Raw genomic sequence first — 15,598 nt, forward strand, 5'->3', positions numbered from 1 at the left:
GCCTTCAGCATGCAACCTTGATCCCGTGGCCACAGCTGGCACAGCAGTCAAGGGTTAACATGGCAGGGCTTGGCGCCAGGCTTTCGTGGAGCCAACTAGAAAGCCAAGCCCAGATTAACCGGCTGAAGATGTCAATGCCTATTAGGGAGAAAGGTTCCCAAATAGCAGCGCAGCACTGCCTGCTCCCGGGGCTTAGCCGCTCGGCGTGCTCGGCTCCGGCACGCTCCCTCGCAAACAGCAGTTGACTGTGGAGCGGATGCCCAGAGCAATGAGCCAGCTTGGTGGCACGGTCACCGTTGCAGGGACCTGCTCCAAGGGGCACCTTCTGGACGGCTGAAGAGGATCATGTGGGAGCGCTTCAGAAAGGCTCTGTTAAACTCGCTTTCCGCTAGTTTGCTGAGCGTCTGGAAGTGGGTACGGGCTTTCTGGCGCAAAAATGGCCTGTTGACTCTTTCAATGCTGTCCGTTGTCACCGGATGCTTCCTGGGATTTTTGCTGCGGGCTCTGGAGCTGACGGAGCTGGTAAGTGGGACAACGCTGGGGATGGGGACTGGAGCGATGGGGAGGAAGCAGTGCTCTGCTGAGCCTGCCATTTCCTCGCGGCGGTCGGGGCGAGCAGACCCCAGTCCTGACGCGTGCAGCCGAGGGATGCAGATGGGCACCGCGCCACGTACGGCCTGAGAAACTCAAAGCACACGCTCTGCTGAAGCAAATAATCTGTCAGTGAAGGCTTCTCCCCAGGGGTTAGGGTTTTTTTTTTTTCTTCTTTTTCTTTTTGCCCAAGGGCCACTTTACAAAGCCTCCAGCCCTGAGCAGGACAAATCCTGCCTCCCTCTGCTGGGAGTGGAGTTAGTTAAGCTGGTGTGGCTGGGTGCGAGGCTTCGGGTTGAGCCACGGACAAATGGGGAGAGGAACTGGCTGGATCCCTGGGGGCTGGAAGAGCTTCCAGGGAGGGATGGGGCTGGGAAAGGGGGTTAATCCTGCCCAGATCCAGGGCTTGATGCTCAGCAGCAAGCTCCCCCCCCCCATGCAGAACAGCGGGGCTGCCTTGGCGGCCCCAGGAACGAGCTGTTCTGCTGTTCTTGTCGCTCGGGCCGAAGGCTGGACAGAGGACACAGCGAAGCACATAAAGCCCTAACTACCACCCCTGGAAAAGGAGCAGAAAAGAAATATGGGGCTAGCTGAGAGTTTGGCAGCCTCCAGGGCCACCTCCTTCCCCAGGCCCCTGGAGACGAATTCATTGGAGAAAACATTGGCTGAAAACATCCGATTGCTCAGCACTTCCTCGGAGCATTGCACTGTTAGATGTCACAGCACTAAAACCCATACGGCTTTAAGGACACGGCGTGTCCTGGCTGTGGCTCGCTCCTGGTCTTTGCCCGGGGCTGGTGCAGCCGCAGGAGGCAGAATGCTCCGTGCGCTCGTTGTCAACGTTGTTGCACCGCGGAGCTTGGCTTGGCACTGCTGGAACAGCTCTGGTTAATCTGCAAGGATTTAGCAACGTCTTGTCACTTCAATTAAGAGCTTCGGCATCACTGCCCGTAGCAGAGATGACTCTGTTACCTAAGCGAAGCAGGACGCAATCTCCCGGGGTGCCGATGCACATGCCCGCGTGAGCCCGGCCGGCCTCCTGCGGTGCTGCTGGCCCCTCTGGGTCTGAACCAAGCTCTGGGGCTGCCAGAGCCATGGGGCTCCTGCCATCACCTGCCCCAGCATCCCGGTCCTCCGCATGCACCGAGCTCTCATTCTCGACCATTTCCCATTCCCCTGCCCCAAACACCTCGCCGCCGCTCTCAGAAGGGACTCTCGGCCCAGCACGTCCACGGGCTGCACCGAGCCGGGTCAGTCCAGTCCAGGGAGGACTCCCTGGGCCCCGAGCTAGGCCTTGGCCAAGCCTCAGGTTTGCGGTTGTCCTATGCCAGCCCCTTCCTACAGCTGTCACGGTCCGAACCCCTCAAGCATGCCTGCTGCGTGCAGTGACTCGGGCCACCTTGCTCCTTCCAGCCCTGCTATGCTCTGAGTTCGTCTGTCCTCTGCCCCAGCCCTGTCAGCTGCAGCCCTGAGCTGTTGGCGGCACACTGGGTCTCAGACAGCCAGTTCTCTTCCTTGTTACGGACTTTTGTCCCAGCCTCAAAGTATCTCGGTGACAGCTTTGGGTACACTCTTGCACTCTACATAAGCGTCTCTTGGAAATCTCGGTCTCGTTTAAGAGGCTGAATGGGTGGTTTAATGCAGGGACAGTGGCTTGGGGCATTTATTTTAATAGTTTGCTGTGGTATCCCTCAAAGCCCAGTGATGTTTGTTACTTTACAGTAGACTGAAAGTACCCACTTCACTTGGGAACATTTCAGGTCAGGTCCCTGACACGTCCAGGACGGCCACAGTGAAAGGCTGAGGGGGCACAGATAGAGGGATGGAGACATGAACGAATCCCATGCAGTAGATGGACTCACAGGTGGATGGATGTATTGATCAACGTATCTCAGTAGATGGAAGAAGCAGGGTGAATGGAGAGTTGGATTGATGGTAAATGCATCCATCTACCATCTGACCACGTGGCTGCTGGTGTTGCTGACATCCCAAGAATGCAGCTCTTCCCCCAGTAGCAGCTGTGGAGTCCAGGCAGACTGGAGGTCTCTCGCTGGGCAGCTCTTCCCTGCACCCCCTGTTGTGGGGGAGGGTGGACACCAGGGTGATGGAAACCTCCTTCAGTGCGTTGCAAGGGCTGGACTACACATGCAGGTGGACTCCTGGGGTCTCCCTGAGTTTTGCTTTTCCTTTTGGAGCCGCAAGCTATTTGCATTTTCGACACTGGTGCCATGGTTTATTTGACAGTTTTTTGGGACATGAGGCCACCAGCCTGTTTTGCATATACATATCTCTGCTCCTAAATAACAAGCAGTGATGTCAAGGAGAGGCCAGCAGTGATGGCCATGGGGATGTTATGAAAAGACAGATTTGTCAGGTTTGAGCCCTTAACCCAAGATCAGTGTCATTCTCAGCTGCTGCCTGATGCAATTGCTCTGTTTTCTGCACAGGAGAAGCAGTATTTCTCCTTTCCTGGAGAGCTCCTCATGAGGATGTTAAAGATGCTGATCCTGCCCCTCATCACCTCAAGGTAAGACAAGTTCTTCTACTTTGAAAGGACCATCTTGCTGTCATGTTGGATGGATCCTGCTCCCCTTCTCCAGGGTCTAACCCTGTGCTTCTGCCCAGGCTCTCTTTGATATAGTGGAGACGCTCAATGGAGACATCTTGGTAACACCATTGTGGGTTTTTTCCTGGGAAACACAGCTTCATTTTCCCTAAAAAAAGTCTTTAAATAGCTTAAATTTAGACAAAAATTTGCAAGTTCTGAAAAGCATTTTGAAGGAGGTCCATGGGTGTGCCAGCCCATTCGCTGTAGGTGGCAACAGCCCTGCACCACTGGAATGGCACCCCGTGAAAGCGCTGCCCTTACAAGGGATGTTGCAAGGAGACTGGGGCCAGATAATCCCCCCTGCAAGGTTGGTGCATGAGGGCCTGTGATTTGGCACAACACACTGTGGAAGAAGCCTGCTTTGGCTGTTTGCAAGCACGCATCAAAGCCACTGTGACCCCTTCAGCATCCCACCTATGCAGAAGCAGGGCCAGGGCAGATGCCTAGATTGCAAGATCTTCCCTTGAGGCCACCACTCGATCCCTGAGCGCCTCTGCCAGTACCTCCACAAACATCCTCCTGCCTTCAGGATTTGGGGAACATGCCAGGGATCGACAAATTGCACAATAGTGGTCCCATGGCCACACTCGCCCCCGCCGTGCAGGTCTCATGAGCACCCAAGGGTGCTGGCAATGTCCCCTGGACTTTGAGTCTCAACCAAGCTGATGGTCCTGCCCGCTCTGCACCCCCAGTCCTGAGGGTGGCATGTCTCAGCTCCATCCAGTCCCCTGGCCCAGGAAACCTTTTGGCACATGCCGAGCTCCTGAACCCTACGACCTGTGGTGCAACAGAGCTGTGGCATGTGGATGCATGGGGCTGGATCTGAGGCCACACCAGCCCTTCATGCAAGAGGCATCTGGGCTGCTCTGAAAGCAACGGGCATGAGGGCCATGGCAGATGCATGGCAGAGCCTCCTGGGCTCGATACTGTTTGCAAAACCCACTTTTATCAGCCTTGCATTTCCCAGATGGTGGCATCAACCCCTCTGTCACAGCTGGGGGTCTGCAGATCAACGCCAAACACAGCCAGCAGTTTTGGTCAAGGATCTGCAGAGTCCTGTGAGAGCTGAAGCAGTGAGGGCCGAGATTAGGAGCTCTGCAGCCCTCTTCCCATCCTCTGTGTGTATGTGTGTCTGTGCGTGCATGCGTGTGCCTGCACATGAGCCTGTTTCCCTGAGCTCCCTGCTTCTCCAGCACTGCCTCTGCTGCCGCAACCTGTCCCACAACCACGGGCCCACCACCATGGTCCCACCACTGTGGTACCACCAACACGGTCCCACGCTGCAACCCTACAACACTTCCATTTGCCACGAGTGCTGGTACCTCCAGCACACAGCCAGCCTGCTCTCACTGCTAGGCCCGTGGCCTAAAGTACCCTCTCTATTTCTGGCCCAGTTTTGTTTAAAAGTAGCTTATGAGATAGTTCTTAGGAGAGCTTACGTGTACATGAAGTCTGAACCAGCAGCTCGCTCTTACCTTGGGGAAGTTGGGTCCATCCCCACCAGGGTTTTATAAACCTTGCTAATACCTTCCTTTGCTGTCAATAGAGACATGCAGTTGCAGCATTAGTGCATCAGAGGCTTAAAAAGACAATATCGTACAGAACAAGAAGAGCATTAGCTATTCTTTGTCAAAATACGATCAGAGTGTTTACTTGTCATCCCTTGAAAAACAACAAAAATGGCCAGACCTTGTAAAGGGGCACATAGCTGTCTCCTACACAGCCTTGAGTTGCCCCCCTGCCTGCCCAGGGAGTGTGGGGGCAGCCAGCCAGATCTTGTAGAGAGAGCTACCACTCAGGCACACAAACGGGCAAGAGCTCAGTGACACCTTTAAGCACTGGTAAAAGGAGTAGCTATGGAAACTTGTTGCATGTTGGAGATCTAGTCCATCTCGTGCAGATATGGGAGTGGATGTTGACCACGATGTTTTCTGTTCCAGCCTCATGTCTGGGCTCGCCACCATGGACTCCAAAGCTTGTGGGAAGATGGGAATGATCACAATCACCTACTATCTCTGGACAACCTTCATGGCCGTGACCATTGGGATCATCCTTGTGGTCAGCATCCACCCTGGCGCAGCAGCCCAGAAGGAGGATTATTCTGTGGGGAAAGTGGTGCTCAGCTCTGCTGATGCTTTACTGGATTTAATCAGGTACATCGCAGAATTTCAAGAGGAGCCTGGATTTTACAAGCTCTGATAGTATTTCACAGCCAAGATCTTCTCATGAGGCACGGAGTTCCCAGGAAGTACTGATATCTCCAGGGGAATGTGAAAAACATTGGCCATACTGAGTGTGGAGTAGCACTGCTTCCTCCACCAAGCAAAGGGCACATCCTCAGAGCAGGACTGAATTTCGCTTGGGTGGGTGCTCCACAGGCTTCCCCTACACATGGTCCTGGTAAAGGCAGTTCAGGTGGCTCCTGTCCCACACACAGCCAATGTCCTCTGAGCGACTGGTAGCCCAAGTCAAGCGACTTGGGGGTGGCTTCTCCCCACACATATCCCTGTGGTCACCCTGTAACCTCCCTTGCTCTCTTCCAGGATAGCACAGCTCCTCCCAGTGCTATCCCAGCCTCCCCGAGCCGGCAGTGAGGAGAGGCAGAGCAGCAGTGAACGGAAAGATTTCAATGCCTTGCTCACGCCGAAATGCAAAGTTTGGGAGGTTTCCTTTGCAGTTCTGACTGTGGTGTACCAAGCTCTGCAGCTCCTTGAGCTTTGCAAGGTGAAAATGAGCAGGCGTTGGCCCAGTGATGGATTAAAGCACTAGAAGTGAAGTAGTGTTAACTGGTAAAAGTGGTGCAGCACTGGTGCTGGGGGTGGGGTCTCCATTTCTGGAGGCATTTGGTCAACTGGACAAGGCTCAGAGCAACCTGTACTAGCTTTGCAGCTGGCCCAGCTCTGGACAGGGGGGCTGGAGATGCCAAACATCCTTCCCACCTCTGGCTTTCTGTGAACCCAGTTTACATATATGAACCACAGCCCTGTCCTTCTCTCACAGACCAGCCTTGCTTTCGTCAGGCATAATGGTCCTCTTGGCCTCTTGTCCACCAGAGGAACTTCTTAGGTTCTCTCTGGGCTCGCAAGGTGCTCTAACCTCTGCACAATTACTCTCTTACAGGAACATGTTTCCTTCTAATCTCATCGAAGCTTCATTTCAGCAGGTGAGTCTCCTGGCTCCAGGACCTCAGTCAGCTCAAAGCTCTGGAGATGCTGGGTCAGCACTCAGCTCTAGCCCGGGCTGCTGTCCCTGGCCTGAAGCCCTTCCCCAGCCACAGCTTGGCCACAAGCCCCTTTCCTTCCCTTCCACCTCCCTCTCAGCCTTGCCTGCTGCCCTGGCTGGTTTCCATCTCCCGGGCACTACTTCCTGGGGTGCAGGGGTGCACAGGGTGGGCAGATGGGGTGGTTGTTGGCTGTGCTGGCGTCACTGCTGGTGGGGGACACTGAGCCTCAGGGACACCTCTGCCTGCCCTCCATCTGGAAAAAAGCCACAAGAGAGGAGAGAGACTAAAATGCAAAGCTGAAGCGAGTCCCTCCTAGCTGGGAAGCTGCTGCCTCACCCCACCTTCGAGGCTGCCCCTCCCACAGGAGACCCCACAGGAACCTCACTTGCAGATGCCATGCAGATGCCTGGAGACATGCAGTCTTGCTTGAAGATGGTTATGCTGCAATTTGCAGGGAATAATTACAGTCTCCCTGGCCCATTTCTTGCTTTTCTTTTTTATATCAAATTACTGCCTGAAAGGTAAGCTTTGAACCTCCACAACCATTTCAGCTAGTGATGGTTTTGCCTCTGAATTTAGAGCAAGATGTGAATCTACTGCCAGTAGGACACTGATCTCACTTCTTTTTTCTTGTTCCAGTATCGAACCGTTCTTGTTCCGGTAGTGAAGTCTCCAGGCCCTCCAAAGAACCCAGGAAAATCTCTCAGTTTTATTTACTTTGCACCCGACGATGAAAACCCAGAAATCCATCGGCCTTTGTTTCTTGAGATCACGCCATCTCCTGAAATGACCTACAAAACTCTGCCTGGGACTAGCAATGAAATGAACGTCTTGGGAATCGTTATCTTCTCAGCAACGATAGGTACTTGCTAAATAGAGAATCAGTCTTCATGTTACTCCATGACCAAACTTGCAGGGATATTTAATGGTGGTTGCAACTCAGGAATGATAACCACTGTGGCCACTGGGCTTTGTCTCAAGCCAGGGATGCTCAGAGGTATGAGGACTGGCCATTTCATGGCCATGAGCTCTAACTGCTCGTGTCCTTTGAGAACTGGGCACAGCCACAACCACCAAGCTTATAACACCATCTTCATCGGTGTTATGGGTGTTGGCTATGGTATTAGTCATTAATGGGGCTCACAGAAAGGTGTGATCTTTATGCATGGAGAAGGCTGTTTCTTCTCCAGATTTTCACCATGAGCCTTCAAGGTCTGAGCGTGTTTCCTGAGAGTTTAAAAATATTAATACAAGTTGGATGGGCCATTTTATGAAGTTTGTTAAAGTGAACTATAACTTTTGCAGACTCTGCAAAAGCAAGTGGGAAACCACTTGCTACACAGTCCAAACCCTTCACACTGACATAGTGTTCAAACTCACTGACCTTGTGGCATTTGAAAATTGAGTCAAATCTAGTGAATGTCACTTACAAATCTACAGAAATGTATATCAGCTCTTTAGGCAGAAAATAAGAAAAGCTCCCTGCATTGAACAGCTTGCAAAACAACAGGGACAAGCTGCTGGTCAGAAATTTAAGGAAGGAAGAAGCAGCAGCAGAGATCAGGTAGAGAGAATAAGTGAAAGGTACAGGGATGAAATAGGCTTAAAGGACAAAGTATTGGAAGCAAGAACTTGGAGATGACTCAAAGCACAAGATAAAAAGACACTAGGTACAAAGCTGACTGAGAAAGAGAAGAATGGAGAAATCAGGATAGAAAAGAGTAGGAGGAAATGAGATTATTGTGGGGGCAGGATTATGTGAAGATTAAGAGGTGAGGGCAAGGATCTTGAACTTATTGTGTGAGGAACCAAAAAGCCAATTAGAAGATTTAGAGAGTAGAGGCAGTGTAGTCAGAAGAGCAAGGGAGAATACCAATGGAGCACATGGGGTTGCCATCAGAGGCAGAGGAGGTTGGCCAGTTTTAAAGGCTGATACAGTGACTGGCCTGGTGGAGATGGGTGAAGTGGGGCTGGGCTGAGACAGACCCACTTAAAGATCCTTGAAGACTAAAAGGTTTTCTGTGGTGGACTCTTGCCCACACGATGAGCATCATCTGCAGATCATTGACTTCATGTGGTCCCCTATCCGCAGGGAACATACAAACCTCTTGGATGCAGAACACATACCCTCTTCTGGCCCAGCTGAGCAAGCAAAGAGAAGCTGCTTTTCTCTTCCGAGATTATTGCCGCACCACCTTGCTAGTGTGGGTGGTGAGATCAGGACTTTCTAACTTAGTAGAAAATCACCTGAGTTAGCCCAGGCCACCGAGCTGAACTCACCCCTGCTTTTGCCTGAGACGGATTAGGACACTTCTGGGAAAATGGACTCCCGTGGACTGCTGGAGCAGCACGTGTACCAGCAACGGGCATGTTCGGAGAAGAGCATCCATGCATAGCAACAGAAGGCATTACTTACAACGGAAGGTTGAATGAACTGGATTTGTCTAGCAGAAAGCAGAATAAGTGAGGACGGCTCCAGTAACGAAGCTTTGTGCACCGGTAGCCTGTTATAGAGGATATGAGGATCAGCTCTTCTTTGCAGCAATGGTGGGGCAAGGTCAAGTGGAAATTGTTTTAGATCTCAGCAAAGGTTGTTCAAGTCCAAGATCGAAATTAGATATTTTGTGGCACTGAGACTAAGGTGTCCATGCAGGTAACATGGGCTGTCAGTCTCATTCTGAAAGTTGGGTACGAAAGGAATTAATTTAACCACGGATGACATGAACACATTTATATATTCCTCACTGGTGAGGACTATATTCTCCTTCAAAGTCTTTGTATAGCATTGTAACGGTGGGGCTGGCTGCTGCGACACTGCTGTAATTGCCACATTTAATAAGGCATTTGTGGAAATTAATACTTAGTCTGATCTTCTGCGAGTCCACAAGATATTTAGTGTGTTACACAGTTATGTCCTACTATTCAAAAATATATATCAATGTCTTTGGTTGCAGGACTTCTCTTGGGAAAAATGGGTGAACGAGGAGCTCCGCTAGTTAACGTGTGCCAGTGCCTGAATGAAGCAGTTATGAAAATTGTCTCAGTGGCAGTCTGGTAAATCTGTTCCCGATTGATTCAGCTGGGTAGTTTCTTACCTGCTAATTAATGGTAATGCTAGTCACATGCTTACAAAAAAGGAAGCATTGGGGGGATTAAAATTCTGGAGGATAAAATATTGCCCTTTCTGCAATCAACATTAGCAAAGCGTGATGGTTCTTAGCTGAGTTGCCAATGTATGATGATGCTCATTAACTGCAGAGAGAAAATCTTCATGGGGGCATGGGAACTAGCACACGCTGGCCATCTATTGTGCATCCTGAAAAATACAGGGTTTTGAGGCAGAAAAAGAACAAGACAGGACCACATAATCAAAGCTTTCATCCTACTGCTTGCAGGCACCAGGCTGAATAAAGCTTGCAAAGAGCGACCTAATTCTAGAATTCCTAAGCTTTGAGTGCTTGACTTTGCAGCTTGTACACTCTTTTAAAACAGCGTCTTTTGTGTACAGACACTTATAGCTATACAACCTTATAATAGCTATTTTGGACACTAGATTTATTTTAGCATGACTGCATCACATTGCACCAAAGACTGCAACAACTGCCATATAGTGCTTAAATGATTATGCATCCTCAGGAGTTTTTTTTCCCCCTTCTTTGTAGGTACTTCCCTTTTGGCATTGTATTTCTCATTGCTGGGAAGATCTTGGAAATGGAAGATCCATCTGTTATAGGAAAGAAGCTGGGACTGTATGCCATTACAGTGGTGTCAGGACTACTCATCCACGGACTTGTTCTCTTACCTTTGCTTTTCACACTCATCACCAAGAAAAACCCTTTTGCTTTCATTCGGGGGATACTGCAAGCCTTGCTGATTGCCTTAGCTACATCTTCCAGGTATGAAAAAAGTGGTCTTCATTTACTAAATATACTGATACACCTAAGAATGAATCTGGTTTAGCTCTAGGAGACCTGGCTGTGTGTAGCAGTTAGAGACAAATACATTATAGTTTTTCAGAAAGGCTCAAATTCCAAAAGAAAATGCTTATGCAAACCTCCTCCTGGCCAGCTGAGCTGCAGAACAGATGTACTGTAGACATAAAAAACCAAAAACCAAAAAATACGCTCCAGCACTATTTTAAGTGAGACTGCTATCAAACGATCTTAGCAGGAACGGGATGCTTGGCAGCAGGAAGAGCCCCCAGGCATCTTCAGATCCATCCAGCTCCCACTGTTCTCTGCTGCTCTCTCTCTCTCTCTCTCCTTGGTTTTCCCCAGGAAAAAGCAACATTTGTGTGTATGCTTGTTTTCAATTATTGCTATTAGCTTTCTTTCAAAGAATTCAAAACAGGACTTTCATAGGTGCTTTAGAAGTGTGCTGTTACAATCCTGAATTTTAATTGAAACCATCAAAACAGCTACTAAACACCTTATTGAAATTCTTAAGTATTATTCCAAGTTTCCCCAAGGACAAGTCTTGTCTGTCTTTTTCTAACAGCCATTTTGATAATGTTTGGTGATTTTTTTTCCTCTGTAGTTTTTATTGAAAGACATTCTTTAAGACAATGAAGAAACTTTACATCAGAAACTATCACTCTTTCTGAAAGATGGGCAAGTTAAAACAGTTTTCTTAGAAAATATCTGATCAGCTAAAGGATCTTTCTGGCCTCTTTGAAGTAATACTTTTTCTCTAGTTAATCCCAGTAAAACCATACACACACTGCTGCAGGACTCTTCTGCTGGTATTACTAGCTAATTTTTTCTCAAACTTTGGTCTCCATTTCCGTATCTCTGAAGCAGAAAGGCCTTGCAGAGACACAAGTATTGTGGTAAACCAGCACCTTTGCATTTTTTAAGTGTGTGAAGCCACATTTATCAGAAAACAGAAGAGCCCACTGCTCTTCGAATTACCCCGAAGAGGGAAGAGCACAGCACATATTCTGTTCTCTCTCTGACCTTCAGGAAAAATGGATCCATCCCTGCTTCTTCTCTGCCATTTAACCACAGTCACCAGCTCCTTGTTTGCCTTGGGGACTTTTTCCTTTCTCTGTGTTCCTAGGAGAGAATATAGAGTAGGACCAGCTTGCTGCAAGTTTCTCCCAGGAGCAAACTTTTCAGAACATAACTGCTCTGCAAAGCTCCTGGGCCTTCTGGCAAAACCCAGAAGTTAATAGCAATTTCTGCAGTGCCTCTACCATAACGGTAGATGGTTTCTCCATTTCAATATGCTGTCCATAGGACAGCTGCTGCTTTAGAGCCAGCTAGGCAAGCTGAAGAGTTGCTTGTGTCGAGGACAGTGGGAAAACCGTTCGCCTTGCTACAGTCCTCAGTCTGCTGACAGACCCCACTCAATGATGTTGGCTGTTATTCACCACACGCAATAAAATGAAGAGAGGGTCCCTGTTGCAAAGAGTTTACAGTTTAAGTGCTTGTAATCACATCAACTTCTTTTCTGTGCTCTTTTCCTTTCCTCTATTCCGTCTTGGTCCTTCTATTTCCTTCTCCCGACTTTTGTATGGCATCCCACATCTTATTTCTAGAAAGAAGCAAGAAAGTAGGTTAGTGGTGTACTAGAACTGAGGCAGCTGCTACTACCTGCTTGTAGTATGCAGGAGACAAACCAGAAATAAAGGAGTCTGGCTGAAACCAGTATTGCTAATACTGGCAAATTCTGCCTTGTGCCAATATTCAAGATGTTGCCAGATTAGCTGAGAGGACAGGTATGTACAACAACAATTTTAACTGTCGCATGAAGTTATGCGGAGTGACTTCTTTGAATGCTGACATGACATTCGGGACATTTATCTTGCAGGCATAACAGACAAAAGCAGGCTTATTACACAGAGTTTCTAACAACTGATTGCTAATTACGTATGTTCTCCAGGTAGCATCAGTTGGAGAAACGTATCCTTCCCTTTTTTGCTATAGCAACTTCTATACATTGCTGCTGCATTGAACCCCAGGAAGACCTGTATTTCTATACCATTAGTTTGATATCTATTAATACAGCTGGTAGAGTGCTCAAAACAAAAGATACAGAAGAGAAATACTCACCTTTTCTTGTCCTGCAGCTCAGCAACGTTGCCGATCACTCTGAAGTGTCTTCTGGAAAACAATGGAATAGACAGACGAGTGGCACGATTTGTCCTTCCCGTTGGTGCGACCATAAACATGGATGGCACTGCACTGTACGAAGCAGTCGCTGCTATCTTTATTGCTCAGGTTAACGAATACGATTTGGATTTAGGACAAATCATAACTATAAGGTGATTCTTTTTTCAGTATCATCATAATTTACTCCTTTTTAAAAGTGGAATAGCCTTGCTTTACGAGCAGAGAAATAAAGCATCTATCTAGATAAAAATATGTAAATAGTATTTCAAATATTTAGTAACTTTGGCCAGTCCCTGCCCTGAAATGCTCCACAGGTCATTCATTCCAGTTTAGTTCCACAGACACCTCCTTGATAACCTTGACACCTAAAATCTACCTTTGACTGCTTGTTCTTGTCTTTGCTCTGTCCCCTGAACAGTGCTTGCACAAGTGCTTCGCGAGTGTGAAACCAGATACAGAAATGACCAGTTAAAAATGGTGCAAGAAGAGAAAAAAATTGCCCCAAGGCCCAATGTGGAGCCAACAGAAGGGTGTTTTCTAAGCACAAAGCCAAGAATACCTATTGCGTGCCTTAGGCCATGATGTACACAGGTACTTGGAGGCACAAGGTCTGTTGTGGAAGCATGAGGACCAGGAAGGATGGAGGAAGTCAGACCTGATTTGATTCTCCCACCAAGGATTGCTCCCAAAAGTGAACTATCCCCAACACTGGGCTTCATTTTCAGAGATCCTGTTGGCCCATTCCAAAACAGCGGCGGGAGCAAACAGACAGACATGTTGTGCAGATCAGGATTGGAGAGCTAAGTTATTTAACAGTTTAGATGTCTCTCACGATATGAAACGGTAGGTCTGCAGACTAGGGAGGTAACTAAGCAAGCAACAGGAAGCCTAAAAAGCATGAACTTTCCCAGTGAGCAGTGAGACTTCACTATAGTTTAGAGAAATCCCTCCAGGTCAGCAAAGCATTCCAGGTCACCTAGTTGTCAGATACTAGATCAACATAATGAAATTCGATAAACTTTTGTCATGTAAACAAACCTCCTGAAAAGCTTTGTGACAATACTGCTGTGACCTTCTCATCTCTGCAGCATAACAGCAACAGCAGCCAGCATCGGCGCGGCTGGGATCCCCCAGTCAGGACTTGTTACGATGGTCATTGTGCTAACATCTGTTGGGCTGCCAACCGATGACATTACACTCATCATTGCTGTAGACTGGGCTTTGTAAGTATGTGCCATGTACAATGCTAAGCTTAGGTACTAAGTGCCAGCTATCAAGACTTTGATTTCCTGAAGCAGTTCTAATTGAGAAACAGATTAAGGGATTACACAGTAAAGCCAAAAAGCAAGTGGAAGGCTTCATTTTTCTATCATTTTCTTGAAATAGCATAGGATAACTGGAGGCCAATAGCCTCCTAAATGACTGTTGATTTGAGGTGTTTCCACTCCATTTGAGGTGTCTGCCACTGTCCAGAGTCTCATTACGGACTGTATTTGGAATAAGCAGTGATAGAATTCAAGCACTGTCTCAAGTTAGGTCCCAAATTTGGGGGAAAAAATCCCAGCTTGTGTGGCCTTTTTTAAAAAGATCCAAATCCCTAGCTGATTGTATGTCACTTTTTTTTGGAGGTCCAACCCCCCTGCTCAAGCAGGTCACCTAGAGCATGAACAAGATGTGAAGACAGTGTGAAAGGTCTGTGGTTTCCTGCAAGGAGAAATGAAAGCTAGCCAGAAGGATGTCAACAAAGATTTCATTGCAAAAAACCTGTATAGACAATTTTTATCTCAAGGATATATGCCACCAGAACTAAAATATCATTAGCTTTTCTAAAAGTACAGATGACATTTTCAAAGTACTGCATCCAACACTGAAAAGGCTATATTCTAAGGAGGTAATACCTATCTTGCTAGTTGAAGACCAGATTGATCTTGAGACAAAAAATTACTTGATTACATTTGTCATAGACAAACAGTCATTTTGAAGTACTACAATAAAAATGAAGCAAATAGCCTGGTGAAGAAAACATAAAAAGTAAATACTGACATAGTTGCATAACTACCATGTGGGTTGCTGAGTTGTTCTTCACAGCCATCCTAGAGAGAGTGGGAAGGAGCATCAGGTGTTATGGCTCTTTTTCTCATTCTTTCACGTAAAATTGAACTTCTTGGATGAAATTTGTAAGACTAAAACACAATGCAAGTTAAATTGTTGAATACCACAGGTACACAGTAATATTACCTGCTACAGTCCTGCTGGTACTTCCTACTGATGCAAAGAGGCGCTTGGCCTATGGCTGGATAAATGCAAGACCTCCTCCCCTAAAAGGCATCTTGGGGAGTTCTGTGATGCACAGAGGCAGCTCACCCACACACTGAAGCAACATATGCGATGCATCAGTTTTGGCAGCAGCACAGTCCCCTCTGTGCACTAAGATGAGGAGCATGCGTTGCCTTAACAATACTCGGTTCAAGCAGATACTGTACCATCTGTTGGTGTTTGCACAGGGCTGAGAGAACTACCTTACTTAGCTCGCTGTTAGTGAAAACAGTGATAAAGACATTAGGAACAAGTTTCATCTGTTCCAAAGCCATAAAAAATCATGGTCACTTCCACCTCACTGCTCTTTCTTCTAGGGACCGATTTCGAACCATGACCAATGTCCTTGGTGATGCACTGGCTGCTGGCATCATAGCACATGTCTGTGAGAAAGACTTTGCCCCCAAGCCCCCGAAAGTATGTATGGCTTGTCTAGGAGAGCTGTGGAACAGAAGATTATACACAGAAACAAGGGATGGGCTCACTGAAGAAATTACCTTTTTTTTTCCCCCCTTTTTGCAGCAAGATCCAGTAAACCATACAGACAAGTTTCCTTCTGTAGACCCCTCACTTCTGCAGCCCAAAGATAACGTGATTGAAATGCTTGAAGAAACCTTGATTGAACAGACAGGAGTTCACTATAACATCTGCCAGGTATAGGTCACAGCGTTCCCACTCCCAGGACAGGGATCTTGGTGCTAAAACACCGACATTCTGAATGTCACATATGGATGTTCTGCAAGATGA

At 47.9% G+C, this 15,598-nt stretch overlaps 1 protein-coding gene across 1 annotated transcript; it reads left to right on the forward strand.

The window, feature by feature from the left end:
• Positions 1–345: 345 nt before the first annotated feature.
• LOC134151466 (excitatory amino acid transporter 5-like) lies at positions 346–15,511 on the forward strand. The gene is made up of 11 exons (XM_062595998.1): positions 346–522; positions 3,039–3,118; positions 5,140–5,352; positions 6,320–6,362; positions 7,062–7,284; positions 9,377–9,476; positions 10,085–10,318; positions 12,493–12,687; positions 13,624–13,758; positions 15,169–15,268; positions 15,374–15,511. The coding sequence occupies exons 1-11, from the start codon at positions 346–348 to the stop codon at positions 15,509–15,511; spliced, it is 1,638 nt and encodes a 545-aa protein (XP_062451982.1).
• The last annotated feature ends 87 nt before the right edge of the window (positions 15,512–15,598 follow it).

This window comes from Rhea pennata, chromosome 27 (assembly GCF_028389875.1).
Source record: "Rhea pennata isolate bPtePen1 chromosome 27, bPtePen1.pri, whole genome shotgun sequence".
NCBI lineage: Eukaryota > Metazoa > Chordata > Aves > Rheiformes > Rheidae > Rhea > Rhea pennata.

Bases quoted from the DNA above. Each gene is read 5' to 3' on its own strand.
- LOC134151466 (XM_062595998.1), top strand. From the start codon at position 346: ATGTGGGAGCGCTTCAGAAAGGCTCTGTTAAACTCGCTTTCCGCTAGT. The intron at 5,353-6,319 runs GTACATCGCAGA...ACTCTCTTACAG, and splicing joins GCTTTACTGGATTTAATCAG to GAACATGTTTCCTTCTAATC. The intron at 9,477-10,084 runs GTAAATCTGTTC...CCTTCTTTGTAG, and splicing joins ATTGTCTCAGTGGCAGTCTG to GTACTTCCCTTTTGGCATTG.